The sequence below is a fragment of the Puma concolor genome, chromosome C2 (genome assembly GCF_028749965.1).
Source record: "Puma concolor isolate L17-30 chromosome C2, mPumCon1.1.hap2, whole genome shotgun sequence".
In the NCBI taxonomy this organism is placed as follows: Eukaryota; Metazoa; Chordata; class Mammalia; order Carnivora; family Felidae; genus Puma; species Puma concolor.
Window position 1 is genome coordinate 90,787,852 of NC_141675.1, and position 21,589 is coordinate 90,809,440.

At 41.1% G+C, this 21,589-nt stretch overlaps 1 protein-coding gene across 2 annotated transcripts in view; it reads left to right on the forward strand.

Moving 5' to 3' along the window:
- The window catches only part of HACD2 (3-hydroxyacyl-CoA dehydratase 2), a 105,381-nt gene extending 84,493 nt beyond the window's left edge, over window positions 1–20,888 (forward strand). Inside the window, exons 5-7 of one of the 2 annotated variants that reach the window (XM_086675234.1) lie at window positions 10,362–10,483; window positions 12,370–12,548; window positions 17,817–20,888. In XM_086675234.1, the coding sequence (XP_086531360.1) occupies window positions 10,362–10,483; window positions 12,370–12,548; window positions 17,817–17,899 (384 nt within the window). In that variant the 3' untranslated portion in view covers window positions 17,900–20,888. Of the gene's footprint in view, window positions 1–4,897; window positions 6,107–10,361; window positions 10,484–12,369; window positions 12,549–17,816 lie in introns of those variants that run through there. The other variant, XM_086675235.1, reaches the window with a different exon arrangement.
- Window positions 20,889–21,589: the final 701 nt, after the last annotated feature.

A 21,589-nucleotide genomic window follows, 5' to 3' on the forward strand; every position in this document is an offset into this window, starting at 1 on the left:
TTTCTTCAGGGTATTTGCCATCTGAAACAATACAAATTGAGAGGTAGCATTAAGTCTATTACTCCTTCGCAACTTACCCTCTTTTAGTGTGCTCTTATTTATGTGCTGTGTTGTAAATGTTCTTGTATCTTTTTGTGGTTATGCAGCCTGCCTCTTCCAGGTGATTCAGAGGCTTCCTATCAGGAACAGTATATCTAGAAACTAAATGATAGTTGTATTTGCTTCTAATTGTGGCCCCAGAAAAGTACAAAAGCTCTTGATTCCCTCCACTCAGATTCCCCACCTGTTGGCATTTACTGCATCTGTTCCATCACCTTTTCTTCTGTCTTTATATACCCATTATCATCTGTCCTTTTCTGAACCTTGAAGCAAGCTGCACGTTCTGTCCTGTCACCCCTCAACACTCAAGTTCATGTTACAGACATTCTCCTACATCACCTGCAGTGGAGGTGATGGCTTCCTACAACCTTCCAATCAAGAAGCCGATATTGATCAAATACTACCACCTCCTCTACAAGCCCCATTTGGATTTCACTAGCTGCCCAAACACTGTTGGGTTTTGCTTTGTTTTTTTTTTTCTTTTCTTTTCTGGAATGGCAAATATTTACTAAGTATTTCTGTGCTCTGGGTATTGTGCTAAACACTAGGATACCCGGGGAAAGGAGTGGTTGTTACGGTATTCCTGCCACATACATGGCACATACATGTCAGGTCTCTTAAGACACATCAGTCTGAGAGAGCTTCTTAGTCTTGCTCTGTTTCTCATGTCCTTGACAGTTTTAAAGAGTACAGGCCTTAACTTCTGTAGAGTGACCCTTCACCCACATCCATCCCGTGTTCCCTCATAACCAGTTCAAGTCATACATTCTTGGCAAGAATACTAGAGAAATGGTGCTGTGATCTTCTCAGGGCATCACCTGAGGTGGCAGTGTGCCATGACTACCCATCCGGCTCCAGTGGTGTTGACTCCAGTCACATGCTCCTGTTGGTCTTTTCCCACCTTCAGGTAATGTCTTCCCCTTTTTATTGACGAGTATTTTGTGGGAATGACTCCTGCCTATGTCAGCCACTCCGTGGTGGTTACTAGGTGATGATCCTCTATTTCTGTCACCCCTTTTACGTGTATTAGGTGGCTTCTTACTGTAAGGAATAGCTTTCCCTTTCTCCCATTTATTTATTCATTTATTTATTCATTTATTTCACTTATATCATTAGTTTGGACTCATGAATTCCTGTGCATTTCAGTGGATTGTAATCTGTTACTTACTTTGATGTTAAAATTGTCTGATTTGGCCAGTGGGAGCCCTTTCTCCTTGTCCTTTTGATTTATCTCTTCATTTGTTGAGCATTTTCTTACTTTCTGACAAAAAAGATTTCCAGACTTATCTTGTACTTCCCCTGGCCCAGCCTTGGAATCAGCCATTTTGCCAAGGAGCTCTGGTTCCTTTTAGTGGGAGATGGTATTTAAGGACCCAAGATCTGGGTAGCTGAGGTGCTTCATGCTACTGGAGTGTTAATGCTTCTAGGTCCTTTCAGTGGAGGAAGCCAGGAGATATACACGCACGCACACACACGTGCACGCGCGCGCACACACACACACACACATATGCATACTGTACATACATCTAAAAGTATATAGCTCTGTGTGGGTGTGTGTATATGTATCTGTGATTGATTATGAGTTCATACAGATTCCTTCAATTACAATCCAACACCTTAGTGTTCTCTCTGGCATCCTCCCTCCCTGTTTGTAAATACTTCTCAAACAATATGAAGCCCCCCCCCCACCCTTTTTTAACATATTGATTTCTTTGCTGAGCTTACTCTTTACTCCATGTAACTGATTTCCCAACCACACTGGCCATCTCTTCTACCCATCACCTCTTGTGTCTCCCTCCCCTCCCTATCCTCAGTTGCTAGGCCTCTGGCTCACACCTGTCTGCAGCACCCCCAACCTTCCCTCTTCTGTCCTTGTCATTGGCCTCCAGACCCACTGGTCTTCCATGTCCATGTGGCTCCCTACCCCTCACCACATCAAGCTTTTATCCCCCATGCTGACTTCTCCATGAGGGGAAAGGAAAGAGACATTTATGAATCTTAATGCCTACCCAGACACAAACTTGAAATGATTGGGAAGATCACTTCTCTGGAAAACTAGAGGCTTATCCCAAAAGGTGTTCTGTTCTTTTTTTCTCATTTTCTTTTTTATCTTTATATTTATAAGTTTGTTTTCATCTTGAATTCAGATAATATTTTGCATTTTTATTCCTGCAGAGCAGAGATAGAAAAGAGAAACAAGCTTTTGAGATAGATTTTTAGGGGTGTTGGCAGTAAGTTAAACTCAGGAAGTAAAACAAGGCTAAAACAAAAAAGCATTGAAGATAATTAGCAAAAAGCAAGGCTCAGGGAAGAAGTTTCACACTAACTGTAGGGAATTCATTAGGGTTTGTTTCAACTTCTTATGTTGGTTTCTATCTCAAGTCAATTGATTCATGATTAAATTCATTTCATGGGTATATTCAAGATATCTCTGGACAGCAGTGACCTAGAATTTTTCATACTTTATCCAGTCCTTTTCAGTGAGCCTATTCCGTTCAGTCCGCCCATTATCTCCTTTTGAGAAGTGGGCCACATTTTTTGAAGAAGTCATAGCTTTCTTGATATTCCTTATCTGTTCTCTAGGCTCTTGTATATGGATTCCTTTGAAGTTTTCTTGATTTCGTAAGAGAGGTGTTCTTCCCATAACAACAGGTGTGGGTGGGTGGGTGTGTGCGTGCACACGTTTGAGAGACAGAGAGAGCACTGTTCAGAGTTTAGGGGCACATACCTGGGTTCAATTTCTGTAAGGCTCACTTGCCTCATCTGCAAAATGGAGATTTAATGAGGTAATATATATAAAAACATACTTTGTATATAGTAAGAGTTCAGTAACTATTGAGTACAATTATTATATTTACTCACTATAATTATTAAAAAGGGATTACTAAAACAATTAAAAATGGTCAAAGGACTTGACTGGACATTACTTAAAAGAAGATATACAAATGACCCAATAACCACATGAAAAATGCTCAACATCAATAATCATTAGAGACTGTGTGTCAAAACCACAATGAGATGCTACTTCATACTCACTAGGATGGCCACTATCAAAAAAAAAAAGGAAAGAAAATTACAGTGTTGATGAACATATGAAGAATTGGAGCCCTTGTGCACTGGTGGTGGGAGTATACAATGGTGCAGCCATTGGTTTAGCAGTTCCTCAAAAAGTTAAATATAGAATTACCATATGATCCAACAGTTCCACTCCTAGATATGTGCACAAGAGAATTAAAAACAAGGTACTCAGATACTTGTATACCCATTTTCATAGCAACATTATTCACAGTAGCCAAAAAGTGGAAACAACGCAAATGTCCATCAACAGTTGAATTAACAAGCAAAATATAATGTATACAAACAATGGATTATTCAGCCTTTAAAAGGAAAGAAATTCTGGTACATTTTACAACATGGATGAACCTTGCAGGCATTCTGCTAAATTAAATAAGCCAGACACAGAAGGACACATATTGTATGAATCCCCTTAAGTGAGGTACCTAGAATAAGCAAAATCTTACAGACAGAAAGTAGAATTGTGCTTCCCAGGGACTAGAGGGGTATACGGGGTTATTACTTACTGGGTACATAGTTTTTTTAGGATGATGAAAAGTTTTTGAGATGGATAGTGGTGATGGTAGCACAACATGGTGAGTGTTGTGAATAATACCCCTGAATTATATACTTTAAAATGGTTAAATTTGTAAATTTTATGTTATGTATATTTTACCACACACAAACAATCGATCCCCTCCCCGAACACACACACACACACACACACACACACACACACACACACACACACACACAGTCTGTCAAAGGAAGACTGAAGAATGATATCTGTACACAGGTCGTATGAAGGGAAAATTTGGAGGGAGGGGTCATATGAACCTAGAATGGGCATTGACCTGTGGGCCAAATCTAGCCTGCAATTTATAATGGTTTTTACATTTTTAAAGGGTGTGAGAAACAACAAAGATGAATACATGACAGAGCCTAAAGTATTTGGAGGCAAAGCCTAAAATATTTGTTATTTAGCCATTTACAGAAAAAGCTTGCCAACACCTGGTCAGGAACATTGCTGTGGAGTGAATTGTGTTCTCCCCAAATGTGTGTGTTGAAGCCCTAACCCCCAGTATTGTGGTATTTGGAGGGCATATAGGAAGTACTTAGGTTTAGATGAGGTCATGAGGGTGGGATCCTCATGAGGAGGTTGGTGCCCTTATAAGAAGAGACCCTAGAAGGCTCTCCCTTCCCCTCCCTGCCACATGAAAATGTGATGATAAGGTGCTAGCTGCAAACCGGGAAGAGACCCCTTACCAGAAACCAAATATGCCAGCACCTTGATCTCAGCCTCTAGAACTGTGAGAAAACATATTTCTGTCGTTTAAGCCACCAGTCTATGGTATTTTATTACAGCAGCCCCAGCAGACTAAGACAAACATACTCTTCAGAGTTCTGCCAAGAAGAGACTCAAGTCCTTGCCTTCTAGATTTTACCAAAATCTCCTCTCTTCACAAATGAAGGGGGTATTAAGGAGAAGAAAGAACACTTATCATAAAGCATGATCTTGGGATTTCTTTAAAATAACCAGAGCGGGAAGCAGCAGGTTCCAAAATGCTAAGAAGAATAAGGTTTCTACAATAGTGATTTTCTTATGTGGCACCATCTGTTTTCCTTTGAATGTAATAAAAATGACAGCTTTTCATGTACTGATACTCCCTGAGCCTTTTAAAGTCAAACATATGATGCTATTTGTGTGTAAAGGTTTTTCTCTTGCACCCATTTGTTTCTCCAGCTTGAATTTCTATGTAAACTCCCTTGGCTAAATTACACAAGCCTCCCACACCCAAGCGCCTCCACCCTCGCCATAGAGCAGGGGACGGAAACCTGCCGTCTGCAGCACGGAGGGTCCGGTACGCAGCTCACTGACTGCACTGGGCAGAGGAAGGCTTCCAGACTGGCAGAGCCGCCCCACTCCCACTCCCACTTGTGCCACGATTGCAAATGTGCAACTTTGAAACATGGCTTTCGGACGTTTTTGGCAACCAACCCTTTGTCCCCTGCTTTTCCTTTGTAAACCTTGATAAACCTCCTTTATCTCCCTTCTTCTCCCCCCCTCCCCCCCCCCACATACCTACTTTTCTCTTAAAAGGCAATAATATAATTTAAAGTAAACATCAGGGTGCCTAGTGGCTCAGTTGGTAGAGTGTGTGACTCTTGATCTCTGGGGTCATGATTTTCAGCCCCATGCTGGGCATAGAGATTACTTTAAAAAAAAAAAAGCTTAAATGTCATATTCTTTTTTAAAAGATAGTTTTATGGAGGTATAATTTACATACGATCAAATTCACCCATTTTAGGTGTACAATTCAGTGCTGTTTAGTAAATTTACCAAGTTGTGTAACCGTCATCATAATCCGGTTTTAGAGCATTTCCATCACCTCACTGTGATCCTTCATGCCCTTTAAAGTTCATTCCTAACCCACTCCCAGCCCATGGCAACAAGTCATCTACTTTCGTTCTTTTTTTTTTAATGTTTTATTTTTGAGAGGGAGGGGGAGACAGAGGATCTGAAGCAGGCTCCAGGCTCTGAGCTGTCACCACAGAGCCTGACACAGGGCTCAAACTCATGAACTGTGAGATCATGACCTGAGCTGAAGTCAGATGCTTAAGCAATTGAGCCACCAGGCGCCCCAGTAATCTACGTTCTGTCTCTAGATTTGCCTTTTCTGGACGTTTCATATAAATGAAATAGTTTGCATTTGGCGTCCTTCACTCAGCAGCATGTTTTTGAGGTTTATCTATATTGTAGCATGTATCGATATTTCTTTTTTTTGTGTGGCCAAATAGTAGTCCATTGTATGGATTATATCAGATTTTATTTATCCATTTGCCAGTTGCTGGACATTTGGGTTGTTTTTACTTTCAGCTGTTCTGGGTAATGCTGTGTGACGATTGCCAGCACATCTTTGTGTAGGCATATTAAACCTCTTATTCGTGATAATGAATAAAATCATGTGTTTCTAGTTCCTAATTCAAAGAGTAGCTAAGTTGAACTTTTTATAATTGTAGGCCTTAGCCCTTCCAAAAACCCCTCCAAAGCTAAACTGGCTTTTTTTTTTTTTTTTTTTTTTTACCTTAAGTGATCTTTTTCTCTGAGTCATTGGCCTTTGATAGAAAGGTTCCCCACGTGTTAGAAAAGTGTTCCCAACTCCTGCTTTAAAAACAAAAACAAACCAGAAAGAAAGAAAATAAATGGTATCATTTGAGTTAAGGGGCACTGACCCCGCACATGCCTTGTGTGCAGACCTGTGTCAGGGCCCGAGAAAGCCACCTAAGAGGAGAAGCAGAGCCCTGAAGACCTTAGAGTCGGAGATAAAGAGCCAGAGAACTATTCCCGTGGTATGCCCTCAGTAGTCAGCAATGAAGGGAGGTCTTTAAATTATTCTCTCCTCTCTCATGTTCTTTGATAAAGGAAAATTATTTTTAAGTACTCTTAAAAGACTCTACCCATTTTTTTTCCAGTTAAAAAAATTTCCATTTATGCAAAGAGGTTAGGGTTAGCCAGAGTCTTGTGCCTTTCCCATGTACAGGTTATATGCACACCCCACCCCTCTCTACAAAGAACAGCAGCTGGAAGCTTTCATTGGCTGCTTCTAAGTCAGCCTTCCACCCTGCTCAGGACTTTCTCCTGAGCAGTCTCAGTTTGACTGTGTCCAGAGTCGGGAAGCACTCGGCTTCATGGGGCGGCCTATTTCATTAGTCAACTGGTTTGTTACACACTTCTTTTTTTTTTTTTTTTTTTTTTTTAATTTTTTTTTTCAACGTTTTTATTTATTTTTGGGATAGAGAGAGACAGAGCATGAATGGGGGAGGGGCAGAGAGAGAGGGAGACACAGAATCGGAAACAGGCTCCAGGCTCCGAGCCATCAACCCAGAGCCTGACGCGGGGCTCGAACTCACGGACCGCGAGATCGTGACCTGGCTGAAGTCGGACGCTTAACCGACTGCGCCACCCAGGCGCCCCTGTTACACACTTCTTATTTTAACCAGGCATTTTTACTCCCTGTTAACTTTGCCATTAGTCTTGTGTCCATATGCCAGTTGCACACAATATTCATTTACATATTCTGAAGTAGTTAACCTTCTCCTTTTCCAAAGTAAGCTTTGCTTGTTCAGGGGTTCTCATAACCTCCTCAGACCTCTGGGTGGGATCTAATCTATTTGGAATGGAATCACTGGGATGAGACTATTAATGTGGCCAAATACTGGTTGGTTGCTTGGCTGATCGGTCGTTTGAACAACCACCTGCACCCTGTTGGCACATAGGAAGTTTGTAGTTCACTAAAAACTGCTCATCTCCCAGATTCATAAGCTGAGTCTTCTCCATTCTGTGGTGGAGTCATTTTGTTGCTGCTGAATAGTTAGCCTGGTTAAATTTTATCTTACTGGGTTTTTTATTGTGGTAAAACATAACAAAATTGTCCATGTTAGCCATTTTTAAGTGTATGGTTCAGGTGCAGTAAGTACATTCCTGTGGTTGTACAATCATCAGCACCGTCCATCTCCAAAACATTGTTCATCTTTCCAAACCAAAACTCTGTATTCATTAAACATTTATGTCCTATTTCCTCCCACCCCTCACCCCTGGCAGCCTTCTAGTCCTACTTCCTGTCTGAATTTGACCTCTCTGGGTACCAGATGAGTGGGATATAGTACTTGTCTTTTTGTGACTGGCTTATTTCACTTAGCAAATTGTGTTCAAGGTTCATCCACATTGTAGCATGGGTCAGAACTCCCTTTTTAAGGCTGATTAATATTCCACTGTATGTATATACCATTCAACTGTTGATGGACATTTGGGCTGTTTCTACCTTTAAGCTATTGTGAATCACGCTCCTGTGAACACAGGTATACAAATAGCCGTTTGAGTCTCATTGATCTTACTAGCTTCAACTCATTACATTCTGTCCCTGTTTTGTGTCATTGGATAATTGTTTACAAATCAGACAAGCTTGGGTCACTGACTTTACCCAAGTACCTTCTTAATAACAGTGTTGTATTTCCTGTTAATCTGAAGGTACCATTTGTATAACATGGTCTTCACAGCTGGGTTCTGGGAGCACCTGCTTTCACATCCAGCCTGAGTGTGAGCTTGTTACCGTTCTTTTGGTTCAAGTCTAACTTGGGCCTGGAGAGAATGAGTCCAGTAACCCTGAGGCTGGACCAGAGTGCAAGGGGGGTTGTTTGTTACCTGTCTTTCGGAAGGCCACTTAAGACTATACAGAAACTAATATCAGGTATCCAAAGCAGGAACTTAATCTTGGAGTGACCTGATTAGAATTGAATTTGTTTGCTCCACTTAGCAAAAAGCACAAAGTGCTTTTAGGAATCAGAAGATGAATAAAACACATTCCCTGCTTTCAAGATGATTAGAATGCAAAATATTGGAAGGGCTCCCTATTGCAACCCAGAGATCTTTAGGCAAAACTTCATCCCATAGCTGTAAAACAGATCTTCAGATGAGGAAGATTACAAAATAAATACATCAAAAAGCAAAATGCTCTGAAATTATGTTTTAGTATAGGTGGGTTTTAAGCAAGGATTTGGGGACAGACTGAAAAATGAAACATAAAAGCTTCAGAGGTATTTAGGTTTTACTCGGGCTAATACAAGAGCACCAGGAAAACAAAAAGTACTCTTGCTCTTGACAGTGCAAAATTCTTATTATTTTTAGGGATTAGTAACTATGCATTTATGAAATTCTTTGTCAGAGCAATTTAGCTAATAGGTATGTAAATGACTAGTTATTTTATTGCGTAGGTGGATCGCTCCATGTACCCTCTCTGAGGAAGAATATAAGTGCGAAAAAGCATTCACATTGCAAATGCAAGGAAGAAAAGTTAAGGTTAGAATGCCGTACCTTTGTTGTATTAGGTGTTAGGAATAAGGCAGAGAACATGCATCTTGTCCAAATCTGTCCTGTTTACTCAGTGGAATTTCTTAATCACATCCAGCTCTCTGACTGCCTGTATTAGATTCAAGAAACCATGAGTGAATTGAGTATAAGGTAGTTTCTTGTTACTGGTCTTCAAGCCTGGACCAGGATCATTGTAAATGTGGCTGGGGGGATGGCGGAGGCACTGAAAGCAAATGCCAGTGTGGTGGAAATACATTCCACGTGAGATTTGCAGTCCAAGGCATCTAAAACCTAAAAACCACCTGGGGGGGGTGGTGCTGTGTTCAAGTTTATCGTTATTTTCATCATGAAAATAATCCAGAAGAGGCTGGAAATTCCAGAGCCTCCTGTGGTCAGCATGGAAGTTTCTATAATTTTTAAGTTAAACCAGGCTTCTTCAGGGGAAGAAATCACCAATGGGAGAGAATAAATGGGCTATGCCTTTCAGACAGTCTCTGGCTCTTCTTCCTTCACTTGAATTCATCCTACCCAGTGAATTAGCCTCATCTTCAGTTGTATTTCAGGCACTATGTTCCCCTTCTTTGAAGTTTCCTCAGATTCTTAGCTGTCATGCAGATCAAATTAAAATTCTTGTTAACAGACAGACCCCAAGCTTGCCACCAGTTTGCCCTGCTACCTTCTTTTTTTTTTTTTTTAAATTTTTTTTTTTCAACGTTTATTTATTTATTTGGGACAGAGAGAGACAGAGCATGAACGGGGGAGGGGCAGAGAGAGAGGGAGACACAGAATTGGAAACAGGCTCCAGGCTCCGGGCTCAGCCCAGAGCCCGACGCGGGGCTCGAACTCAGGGATCGCGAGATCGTGACCTGGCTGAAGTCGGACGCTTAACCGACTGCGCCACCCAGGCGCCCCTGCCCTGCTACCTTCTTATCTAACTAGTCTTGACTCCCACTAACATCAGTTCACATTCTCCGCAGCAGGCCAGCAGACAGAACACTCATCTGTGTTAGTTTTTTCCTGTGGGCTTTAACTCGTGGGATTCCTGTTTCTGCCCCTCCTACTCATCAGTAAGCTGAGTTCTTCTCACTGGCCCTTAATCACTCGACTCTACACAGCTGTTGTGATAGGCACGTGTTCCTATGTATGGTAGGTAGGCTCTTCCTGTGCTGTGCTGTGGCCACCAAGGATACAGACCAGGGCTGTGTCCAGTTGTTCAGTCCCCTAGCTCGGCAAGAGGGCGGGGTCCGGGGAGGGGGCGTGGCTGGTGCTGCACACTGGTGCAGCTTCTTTGTTAAAATGTTTTATGTGTTTGCTTTTGCTTTTGTTCCTTTTCCTTCAGGTTCAGAGCGAAGACAGTGTCCTTCTGTTTGTTATTGCCTGGACAATCACAGAAATTATCCGTTACTCCTTTTATACTTTCAGTCTATTAAACCATCTGCCTTACCTCATCAAATGGGCCAGGTAAAGTACATGGGATAAAGATTAACTTTTGAAGTGATCCATCACTGTATTTGTCCTTTTTTGCTAAATATTGTCTACAAGCTCCTAAAAATAAATATATATACGATGTCAACTATACTTCAGGGTTTTTTTAATTCTATGAGACAGGTGTTGGGATTGGTGATATGAGACTGGTCTTCGGATTTCATCAGGATAAGGGATGCTCCTTAACTTTGATTATTAGAAATACTGTTTTAAGTTGTATATACTTATTTTTATTGGATCAATTATTTTCATTTAAATTATTCGGTAGAGATTTGATGTAACATCTCTTTTTTTTCATACCAAATTTTACTGATGAGCTCCTGCCCTTATGTTTTTTGGACCAAGTCCAATTCTCCTAGTCTCAGTTTTGCCAAGAGGCTATGACTCAATTTTTAATTCATAACAAACGATACATGTGGTTTTAGAATGTTAGCAATTTTATTTTGCTTTGATAATTTTTGCCAGCAGTATTTGTTATGAATTGGGTAAAGGGCTGACAGTTCATCCATTTATCTGAACTAATTCAGGAGATGGTTGTGAGCAATGTTCTGAGTTGGAGAAGACTGTGGGGAGAGTGACAAAGCAAAAGGATCAAAACTGTTCTTGGGACCCAACTGCTCATTTCTTAGAAGGAAAATGGTGCTTCCTAGACAATTTATGAGTTTGATGGTTAAATTAGAGACATCAATCAGTTGTTTCCAACGTTTCAAGTATGCAAACTTCCTTTTTCCCCCCAGTACACAATTTTATTAGGAAAAGGGAAGAATGGGAAAAGATAGCAATTAGTAACTAACCAGGCAAGCATCATGGAAGCTGTCTGGTCTGTTACAGGGAGAGTTGGCTGCCCAGCCCTGAACTTATCAGTGGAGAATGATTTTCTTGTCCATGGTTGTCCATGGCCTATGGAAGAATCTTCCTTTTCCACTGTCCTCTTTAGCATGGCTGAAGCTGGCAGCGGGGAACATGGTGAACACGGCTTCCGTTCTTTGTCACAGATTCCTCGGCACAACTTCTGCACCTGGAAGTTTGGAACCCAGAGTGCTCGCTGTCAGCTACAAACACCAAAACCTCTTTAAAATTTGAGCTGATGGTTTCCTTAGCAATACTAACACCTCCGAATGATTTCCAGTTAGTTCCACAGGATGAACTTCTCTCTGAATTGTTTTTGAAACATAGAGAATTCCTTTTTAAAGTGAAAAAAATTGTGTGGATTCTCCTCTGTAATAGTAACTGTAGGGTTGGGTTGTTTGTTTTGTTTTGGTTTTGAAAAATTACATAGTGACCAAAAGCTGTTAGGAACTTTTAAGGTTTTTAAAATTAGCCTATATTTCATTTTTCACAATAACATGTACAGACATTTGGCTAATAGCAGCACTAAAAGCACACTGGATGCGCTATGTTTTTCAGTCCACAGACCAGTTTGGTATACATTGGAGGGATTCTAGCTACATGCTCTAACGTCTCCCCCACCAACTCCCTGCAAAGCCCCCAGCTCCACTTCTACCCCACAGGGCAGGATCCTTATATGAACCATGACTCAGTGCCTCTACTTCACCAATGATTGGCATCATCCTTGTTATTTTAGGGAGTTGTATTGAATGTTGTTTATTGGGCCAAACTGAACAAATTGTAAGCTGACCGAACACATTTATTATGTTTTAGTTTAGAACATTCAGAGACATACCTGCTATAGGCCCTTTCCAAAGACTGGCTTGTAAAGCCTGAATTTAAATAGTGGGCAAACAGGAAAAAGTAGAAACAGTAGCTTCCTGGAAAACCTGTACGGATTAGAAGGGTGGGAATGTATCCTTCTACTAGTGCTGGCTTCGAGCCTCAGTCATGAATATTCTGTTTTGTTTCAGGTACACACTTTTCATTGTGCTGTACCCAATGGGAGTGTCAGGAGAGTTGCTCACAATATATGCTGCTTTGCCCTTTGTCAGACAGGCGGGCCTGTATTCCATCAGTTTACCTAACAAGTACAATTTCTCCTTTGACTATTATGCATTCCTAATTCTGATAATGATCTCCTACATTCCAAGTAAGTAAACAGTTATACATATATTTATTTATTTTTTTAAAACTGGCTCTACAATAACTAGAGTTAAATGCCTTTGGATGTTTTTATACCATATCCAAGTAAATGTAAATCTGATTTATTGGGAACGCTTTGGTTTTTATTGAATGCTGACTGTTACAGGGAATTTTCTCTGGTAGTAATTGAATAAAGATGAACCGTTCTCAAGATAGCTGCCAAAATGCAGCCCTTCTCAGTGTGTAGGTTTGAAACAGTGAATACCAAGAAAGGTTAACTACCTATTGAGGGAACGTGCTGAGTAGAAAACAAAAAAGGCCATTAAAGACTTACCGTGAATTTTTCTGTCTCTTGAGAACTGCTTGTTACAGTATTTGGAAAACATTGTAAAGAGATTTTTGCATTTTTATTGTATCAAAATAGTTACTTCATTTTAAGGAACCGATAGTTAACTAGAAACAAATAGCAAAATAAAAATATATTTTTTTCCATATTTCTTATTTTCTTGTTTGGAAATAATCACTAAAATCATCTGAACAGGACATATGTTCTCTTCAGGATGATTTCCAGTTATTTTAATAATCCTGCTAAAGGTTGAAATACAGGTAATCAGATGTGCCTATCAGCATATTCAGTAACAAAGAGAAATGGCCATGTTTGAGGCTTCTGTGAAGTGAATCTTGTTTGCTGAGGAAGAGTTGTTTAGTCCTTTGCTCAAATTCTGGTATTCACTTGAAATCCTATGATTGATTTTCACATATCCAAAAAGATTTTGTTCTAGGCGAGGATATGTAACGTTAATGTGTCTTCTCATTTAGCTATTTTTATAGCCATTGTGACTGTGAGTTTTATTTTAGTCTGTAAGATGCTATATTCTCCCCTAAACCTCAGGTTAAATTCAGACAGGAAGGTTGGATTTTTCTTCAGCCCACAGCGTGAACTGAATGAATCATCCTAACAATCGTAAGCGACATGTTTGTGTCCCTCTGTGGAAAATTGCATTTCATGCGTTGTGAGAAAAAAAACAAAAAAACAAAAACTACATCCAGATTTCATGTGAACGTTTATCTTGGAGAAATTCTTGGACTGTAATTCTGCTTCATGATTCATTTCCCACTCTTTATTAATTATCAAGTCCTCCTCTTTGGTACTGGAACCGTGGTGGCCAAAGGCCCTTTCTCTTCAAATTAAAAAGGTAGTTGATTTTCAAACAAAAAAGATAAATAGAGAAGAGTCAAAATTAGCTTATGGTTGTTCATCTTTCTAGTTTCGTTCCCTTCGAGTTTCATTTTCCAGTCTCTAAATATTTTTTATTTCATTTATATTTTTTAATGTTTGTTTTTAAAAGAGAGAGAGAGAGAGAGAGAGAGCATGAACAAAGTAGGACCAGAGAGAGAGGGAGCCACAGAATCTGAAGCAGGCTCCAGGCTAAGTAATCTCCACACCCAACGAAGGACTCGAACTCACAACCCCAAAATCAAGAGCCACACGCCCCACCGACTGAGCCAGCCAGGTGCCCCCCATTTTCCAATATCTAGAGCCACGGTTCCTAGTTGCAGTTTTGCCACCCCCAGAGTAGTACACGTTATCCCAGTGGGCACCACAGGATTTATGTAAAATCAGCAGAAGTTTTTGGGGCACCTGGGTGGCTCAGTTGGTTGAGCATCCAACTTTGGCTCAGGTCTTGATCTTGCAGTCCGTGAGTTCAAGCCCCGGTTTTGTCTCTGTGCTGACAGCTCAGAGCCTGGAGCCTGCTTTGCTTGTGTCTCCCTGTCTCTCTGCCCCTCCTCCCCACACAATCTCTCTTTCAAAAATAAACATTAAAAAAAAATTTTTTTTTTAATTTTTAAATCAGCAAAAGGTTTTGAATGAATAAGAGATAGGTATCAGATTGGATAACTGGCAAAGGAGCAGGGATAGTATCGTGAAATCAAATTATGGAGCCCCTACCTCAGAGATGCTATAAGATCTTAGTCTGCCAAAGAAGGAAGGAGTTCATTCCAGGACAGCCTGAGTCTCTCTGTACCTCCTAGTCTTTTTTGTGGTCTGGTGGCCAACCAGTGCCCAGACTTTTGCCTCTGCCTATACTGAACCCTTTATCTAGTTAAGGGGCCTGGTCAAGCACAGGTGATATGATTCCCAAGGGAAAACAAACCCCGTTCCGTGGGATTGTCCTTATGGGCCTTAAGACTGAGAGATAGGCGAGAACACAAAGAGTAGGTTGGGGTTCTCCACAGAAGTTGGCTTTCTTGACCTGGGTTCCTTCCCCTTCTTCCATTCTCAGCCTTGTTTTGCTAAGAACTTGGCTTGGTTAAAGTCTATATTACTTCTTTCTTAAGGTGGCTTAACCCCTATAGACCAAGAAAAAGGGCTGATTTCAAATAAAGATTAACAGATTTTCTCCAAATCCCTCACACACACACACACACACACACACACACACACACACACACACACACACACACGCACACACACACACCCCAATCCAGGGTCAAGATGACAGCCCAGGCCCTATCTTCAGATATAAATCATTTGTGTCTGCTGGCACTCATTATGGTTTTGGCCTGAGCCAGTTGCCCTGGATGTTTTTAGTTGTTTAGGTTGTTGAGACCAGTTTGTACAGTTCATTCCAGCCAACAGCACATTTCCAACTTTCCAAAACTTTGTATTTATAAGAAGAAAATGCAGAGTTAAGAGAGGTTGCTGTTGACATCCAGCCTTGACCAAATTTGGTGTTCTTTCTACAACTTCAGTTTCTTTTTATCTTCTCTAATGGGAAGTTGGTAATATGTGTGTATTATATAAAAAACACCCTTTCTTTATGGTCCTGACCTATTGTTGCATTGTTGCACGTATAACCCAAATTGTAACCCCGGGAATTTTCTCGTCTCGGGGTGCTTTGGAAGCACCCTCACTCCCTTGCAAGGTGCCCCTCTCCCACCCTGCTGCAGCTGCACCGTGTATAGTATCTGTGGGACTTGTAGATGTTTAAGTCCTGTCTACATTTCCTAAGCCCCCTACATTGATAAAAGTTGGCTGTAGGGGTTGGGATTTACAAAACAAAAAAGGGGGGTGCTGAGAAATGAGAAACACCGATGTAGGGTGAGGACACTGAGAAGTTGGGCACCCTCCAGGTCATCAGTAAGCATAACCACACCTCCGATTTTCAGAGACACTGAGAAGACACTTTTCCCAGGCAGCATACTTCCGTTTGCTCTCAGCCTCCAGTGTTCCTCTCCCGAGAGGAAACCCTACCCCCACCACAACCCTCGAGTGCACAGCAACTATCTCCATTCTGTGTGTGCTGAACTGGGAGAGAAGGTAGAATGCAAAATAGCCTATTGTCAGGTCGAGATTGTCTTGGGGGGGTTTCTTCTTTGGAGTCCATGGTTAAAAATAGTAGCCATGTATCTGGAATTGTTTTGGCCGTTATAGTTGGGTTCAGCCTAAACATGTGGGCAATTCAGATGGAGACAGCATCACCCAAGTTCTGATCACCAAGAAATCATTACTAGAACTGTAGAGAACCACCAGCCCGAGGGCCCCCATTCTCCTGGCCGCCTCCACACACATTCCTTTGCTCGGGCACGGAGAAACCTCCGAAGTTGCAAAGAAATGGGACAGCCATATCCGCCCTCCCATCTCTGACCTCTGGCCCTCACCCGTGGGGAGGAGGATACTCAGCCGGCTTGCTGCTGCCACCAAGGGTCTAAGGAATGGCTTCCAGGTCATCCTTCCTCAGCCCCTCTGAACTAGTGCAGAAGCTTTAGCCAGCCCTGCAACCAGTGCAAAAGTCCTTAGTGTACTTTGCCACAAAGTTTCCCTTTACTAAAGTATATCTATAGAAAAATGACTGGCCCCACATTTTTAAATGATTGCAATTAGCATTCCTTATGGTTTAATTATATCTTTACTTCCAGTTTTTAGATTATAGAGCTTGTCAAATTTTCTGGCTTTCGTACCAGAATAGTTCTCTCCCTGTTGAATTCTGTGCATAAGCTGGGTCTTTTCTCCGAATAACTTCCTGCCTACAAGTAGCGAGTGGAGTGGATGGCAGTCCTGGTCGGTACCGGCGCCTCCTCTGCGGTTTCCCAGATCCATGTGCGCACACCCCCTGATGTCTTAGAGTGCTTCGGGAGGATCGTTTGAAATTTGGCCAACGTGGAACCCATTTAAAAAGGAAGAAACTGTCAGGGGAATAGTGGAAATTACCACCCCCCCCACCCCCCGCCCAGAAATACAGGTTACTGTCTACAAAGTAGAGATTGGAGCTGTTGAGAAGGGAAGAGGAGGAAGCATATTGTACATTTAAGACCATCCCACTGGAGTTATTACACAGTTGTTGAACCCCCAGTTCCCAGTAACCTTGTGAAGGCAGGTGGCTTAGCTGGCATTTCCCAGCAGGAATCCTATAGGCATTTGGGGTGGGACAGCTCTTAGTTGTGGGGACTATCACACATTGCAGGTTTTGGCATTCCTGCTTCGTATGTTAAATGTCAGTAACCTTCCTCCTCAAAATATACACTCCCCTCCCCGCAATTTCCGAATACTCCTAAGGGAGGAGGGGCCACCCCATTTATTTGAGAACCAGTACTTTTTAAAGTAATCTATGAAGTGACCAAGAACAGAATCTCCAGTCCCTAAGATACTAGCTTACTTTTCATCAGGACTTTCTACATCCAAACCTGGCTTCGTCACGTTCAGATGAAATGTCATAGCCCTCCTCCCCCTCCTCAGTCTTTCCATTCAAAGAACAACCATTCTCAGGAAGTGCTTTTGGGAGATCCCCTCAGGTGACAGCAGTGACAGAAGGGGCTAGGCTGAGTGTCAGGAGCCCAGAGACTGGTCCTGATTGCCAGGAATTTGCCGTGAAACCAGACAAGTCACCTACCCCCTCTGGGGCCTGAATTCCTCTGTAAACAGGAATGGTAAGTCTGTCACTAAATGTCAATTCGGAGAATAAGTGTGAAGATATTATTAGAGGGGGTAGAATGTTATTTGGCAGCTCTGTGGCATCTTGATGGGTAATGGTAGTATGGTACTCTGTGTCACTCTGGTCCGCACCACCCTTTCCCTTCAGCTAAAGCCGGAAAAGGTAAGTCCCTCTGCATTTTTCTTCCCTTTCCCCAGGCGTACTTTGTTCCCTTCCTCGGGGAAGGGATGAGAAAGTAGAGAGTCAGAGAGGACCTCAAGTCCACATGCTTTAGATTTTAAGTGATTTAGATTTAAGCAATTCTAAGTGATCTCTTTAACCAATACTCTCTTTTCTTTCAGTTTTTCCCCAGTTATACTTCCACATGATACACCAGAGAAGAAAGGTCCTTTCTCATACTGAAGAACACAAGAAATTTGAATAGTTCCTGCTTTCTGCACACCCCTAAAAAACAAACTTTTCAATGACAAAAAATGCTGCAGACTTTTTGAGTTCCCAATACGTTTCATAGAAATAAGTAAGAACTATTTTTAAAGTATTAAAAAAATAAAAACAAGAACCAAAATCCAGTGTCACACAGGCCTGGGATTTTATTTAAAACAAAAAACAAAAACAACAAAAACTGTTACATAAAACCTCCTGGCCGGTCCATTTCAGCATGCTTTTCAACCAGAAGTTCCCAATATTTATGATGGCTCTGGAAAGGGATTTGGCATTTTATATCCTCCTGTTTCCTTCTTGTATCTGATAAATAAAGATCTGTAACACTAAATACTTGAGAGTTACAGTCTGAGTAATGACGTTGTACCAGCTGAATGCCCGGCTTGCAGTAGAGTTCTGTTTCAGTCTGCAGTGTGTTTATTAGCATTCCCTTTTCAAAGCGCTTGACCGCATGCTGGAAACTCTGTATTTTTGAAGTGGCAAACTTTGTTCTCTGGAATGTTCTGAGATTATGGCTGGGACCTATCCCCTCATATCTAGTGAATTAATTATACAATGTATATGTCTGTGAAGCTTTGGGGTAGTACCTGTAATCTGAAAACAACTAGAACCCTTTTGTTTGTTTTCAGTTGAGTCATTACTGCCTGCCACTAAGAAACGTGCTTGAACTTAGTATGTGTACATCGTAGAGAACCTATCTTATCCAGGGCTCAGCCTCAATCATATTTTAACACAGTGACAGTTCTCAGAAAGGGAAAGCTCAATCGCTAGTAAATGACAAGTACCTTTCACAGTATCATTCTCAGAACACCCCTGAGTAATGTATTTACCAATAGCTCTTCGCGTTTGTGGACCCAAAGCCGGTCAAGTCCCATAAGGAGTTAGAGAATCTGTTACTGAAAGCACATGGAAGGTGTAACTTTAGAAATGTAATCCCGAAGAACATTCAGAGATAGGTTTATACACCCTTATTATTTTATTTTTAAATTTCATTCAACTCTTCTGTTGGGATACTTTTCCCAATTATGGTCCTGTGTAAGTCCCACCAAGTGTAAGTCCAGAGGCAGCGATATGTTCCCGTTGGGCAGCCATGAGCTAAAAGCAGTGTCATCCCCATGTGTTGGAGCAGCCAAGCGATAGTGTCCTGTGGACATGGGCTGATTACTGTCATATCTTCATGCCATTTAATTGCTCAGCTGTGCATTTAAGACTCTTCAAGAAAGGGTTGATGAAAATGTAAAGCCCAAGTTCAGATGTGCATTAGATTTTAAACACAGAATGTTCTTTGTGGATTCTTTCTTCCACCCCCCACCTTTCTTTTTTAATGGTTGATTTAAAAAATTTTAAAAGCCTAGCTTACTAGCTTACTGAGTAGTTATTTAAAATATAGTTGCTAATGTCAGAAGAATGTCATAATGGAAAACTAATTTTTTAAGTGTTATTTTCATAAAAGCTTGACAATTAAGATGAAAATGAGAAGAAAGTATGCAGCCTAAAATTTAATGCAGGCAGATGCGTAATAAAATTATTTTTGAATTGAACATTAAAATTCTGCTTCTTTAAGTCAGCACTCTTAACTTGGGCATGTTGAGATTAGAATCTGTTCTTGTACTTCATAAACTAAATATAGAGGAAAGACTATTTTTCATGCTTTTTCTTTTTCCAAAATGTACTTCTACTGTAAAACAAACAATTTGAGTTACATTAGTCTTATTACTTAGTTTGGGTAAGATTTTTTCAGTCTTTTCTGGAATAGTTCCAGAAGATGGGATAAAAAAAAAAATGTAGATTTTCCAGGATCGCTGGACTGGGGTTTTATTCGGGCCTCTCTGTTATAATTTGTCACTATTTACAAAGAACGGTCTGTCGCAAACAGTGGTATTGCACCAAATTGAACTTTGGCAGCAAGAACACAGCGCGCAACTCCCTCCTCAAAAAGGGTCTCCACCCCTGTGTGTACTTCTGTCCATCAGCGTTTAAAAGGCTCATGGCAGATAAGTAAGGCGTGCGTGCGGCCATCACCTCCCTCCGTAACTGGTTTCTTTTATCTCCAACATGAATTAACTTCTCCTTTGAAGTGGCAGTGTTCTTTTATGAATTGAGAACATCTAACCCCACCAACTGTCACACCTTAACAACGTGTGAACGAGGAAGGTGTTGTTCGGTGGGTATTTTGTCAGACTTCCCGTTTTCATTTCAGGACACAGTCAAAGGCGTCATCTGCCCGGCTGCCCACCTGATTGGCTATCTCAGGTTACCCCCTTCAGGGACCACCTTCCAGCAGAGAATTCTTTGGGGTATGCAGTAGTGCTTTGTAGACACTGATCTGCATCCTGCTGTGCTCTGTTTGCTCAGGTTGGGATCACTCACTTAACACGTACTGACCGTTATCAAAGGCACCATGGAGAGTTAGTCATGGAATAAAAGCACTGTCCTTCCAGATAAAAGCTGTTCCTCTGGAGCAGACTTCCCACGGGAAGGGTTTAGAAGATGTAGAGGTAAATTACGAGGCATATGAAGATTGTGCCCTCATTTCTACTCGTTTGTTTCGGTTATTCATTTATAATAAAAGATTGGCGTTGACGTGGTACAACCTGCAAATTATTTTCAACTCTGAGTTTCTAGATAAAACATTGTAAAACATCAAAACCAGTACATACTGCTCCTTTGAAATTTGGGTAAAAAATTATACAACCATATATATAGTCATTTTTGTATTTTTTCTATGTTGTGAAAACCAAAATTGTAATTTTATAAGTCTTTGATTCACTAAAATTATATAATTTAAATGTATTTTTTGTATATTTAGAAATAAGGAGTTCAAAGACTATATCTAACTTTCTATGCATGCATTTGGAAGCTGTTTTTACCTGATAACGTTAATGTAGTAATAAGTTGTATTCATAAAATATGGATCTGTGTTGCATTTCAAAATAAACTGGTGTGTGCTCTGCCTGGATTTGAAATACTGACCAGTGAGTCTAGTGATTTTTCACATTAAGTTGGCCTAAACGTGGCGTTGTAGGAATATGGAAGAGTTTCCGTTCTGTCACGGCTTCCAGTTCTTTCTTTGAGAGGTTTAAAATCTATTTCTGCTATTCATAATGGTTCTCCACTTGACAGGAGAAATAGATTATATTAAGAGGTTTCCAAAAAGTCATTCTTCCTGCCAGGCCATCTTCAAGCTTACCAAACCGCTCTCAGCCTGGCTGCAGAGGGACACGAGGGATTCCACATATAAGTGACCAGGAAGTCTAAGAAAATCGGTAAACAATCGAGGATCCTTGTCTTACAGTGTTTTGGGGTTTGGGGGTTCTTTTACGATATTTTTTTAATCTCACTTTTCTAATATAAGTTAAGAGGGGAAATATTGTTGCCTACCAAAGTTCATCTTATATTAAAACAAGATGTGGGGGCGCCTGGGTGGCTCAGTTAAGCCTCCAACTCTTGATTTCAGCCCGGGTCATGATCTCATAGTTCGTGAGATTGAGCCCCACATTGGGCTCTGCACTGACAGCACAGAACCTGCTCCCTGCTTGGGATTCTCTCTCTCTCCCTCCCCGGCTCATGCTCACTCTCTGTCTCTCAAAGTAAATAGATGAACATTAAAGACAAAGAAAGAAAAACAAGATGTGGTCAAGTACCTACCTCATGAAAATGTCCCCAACTACAG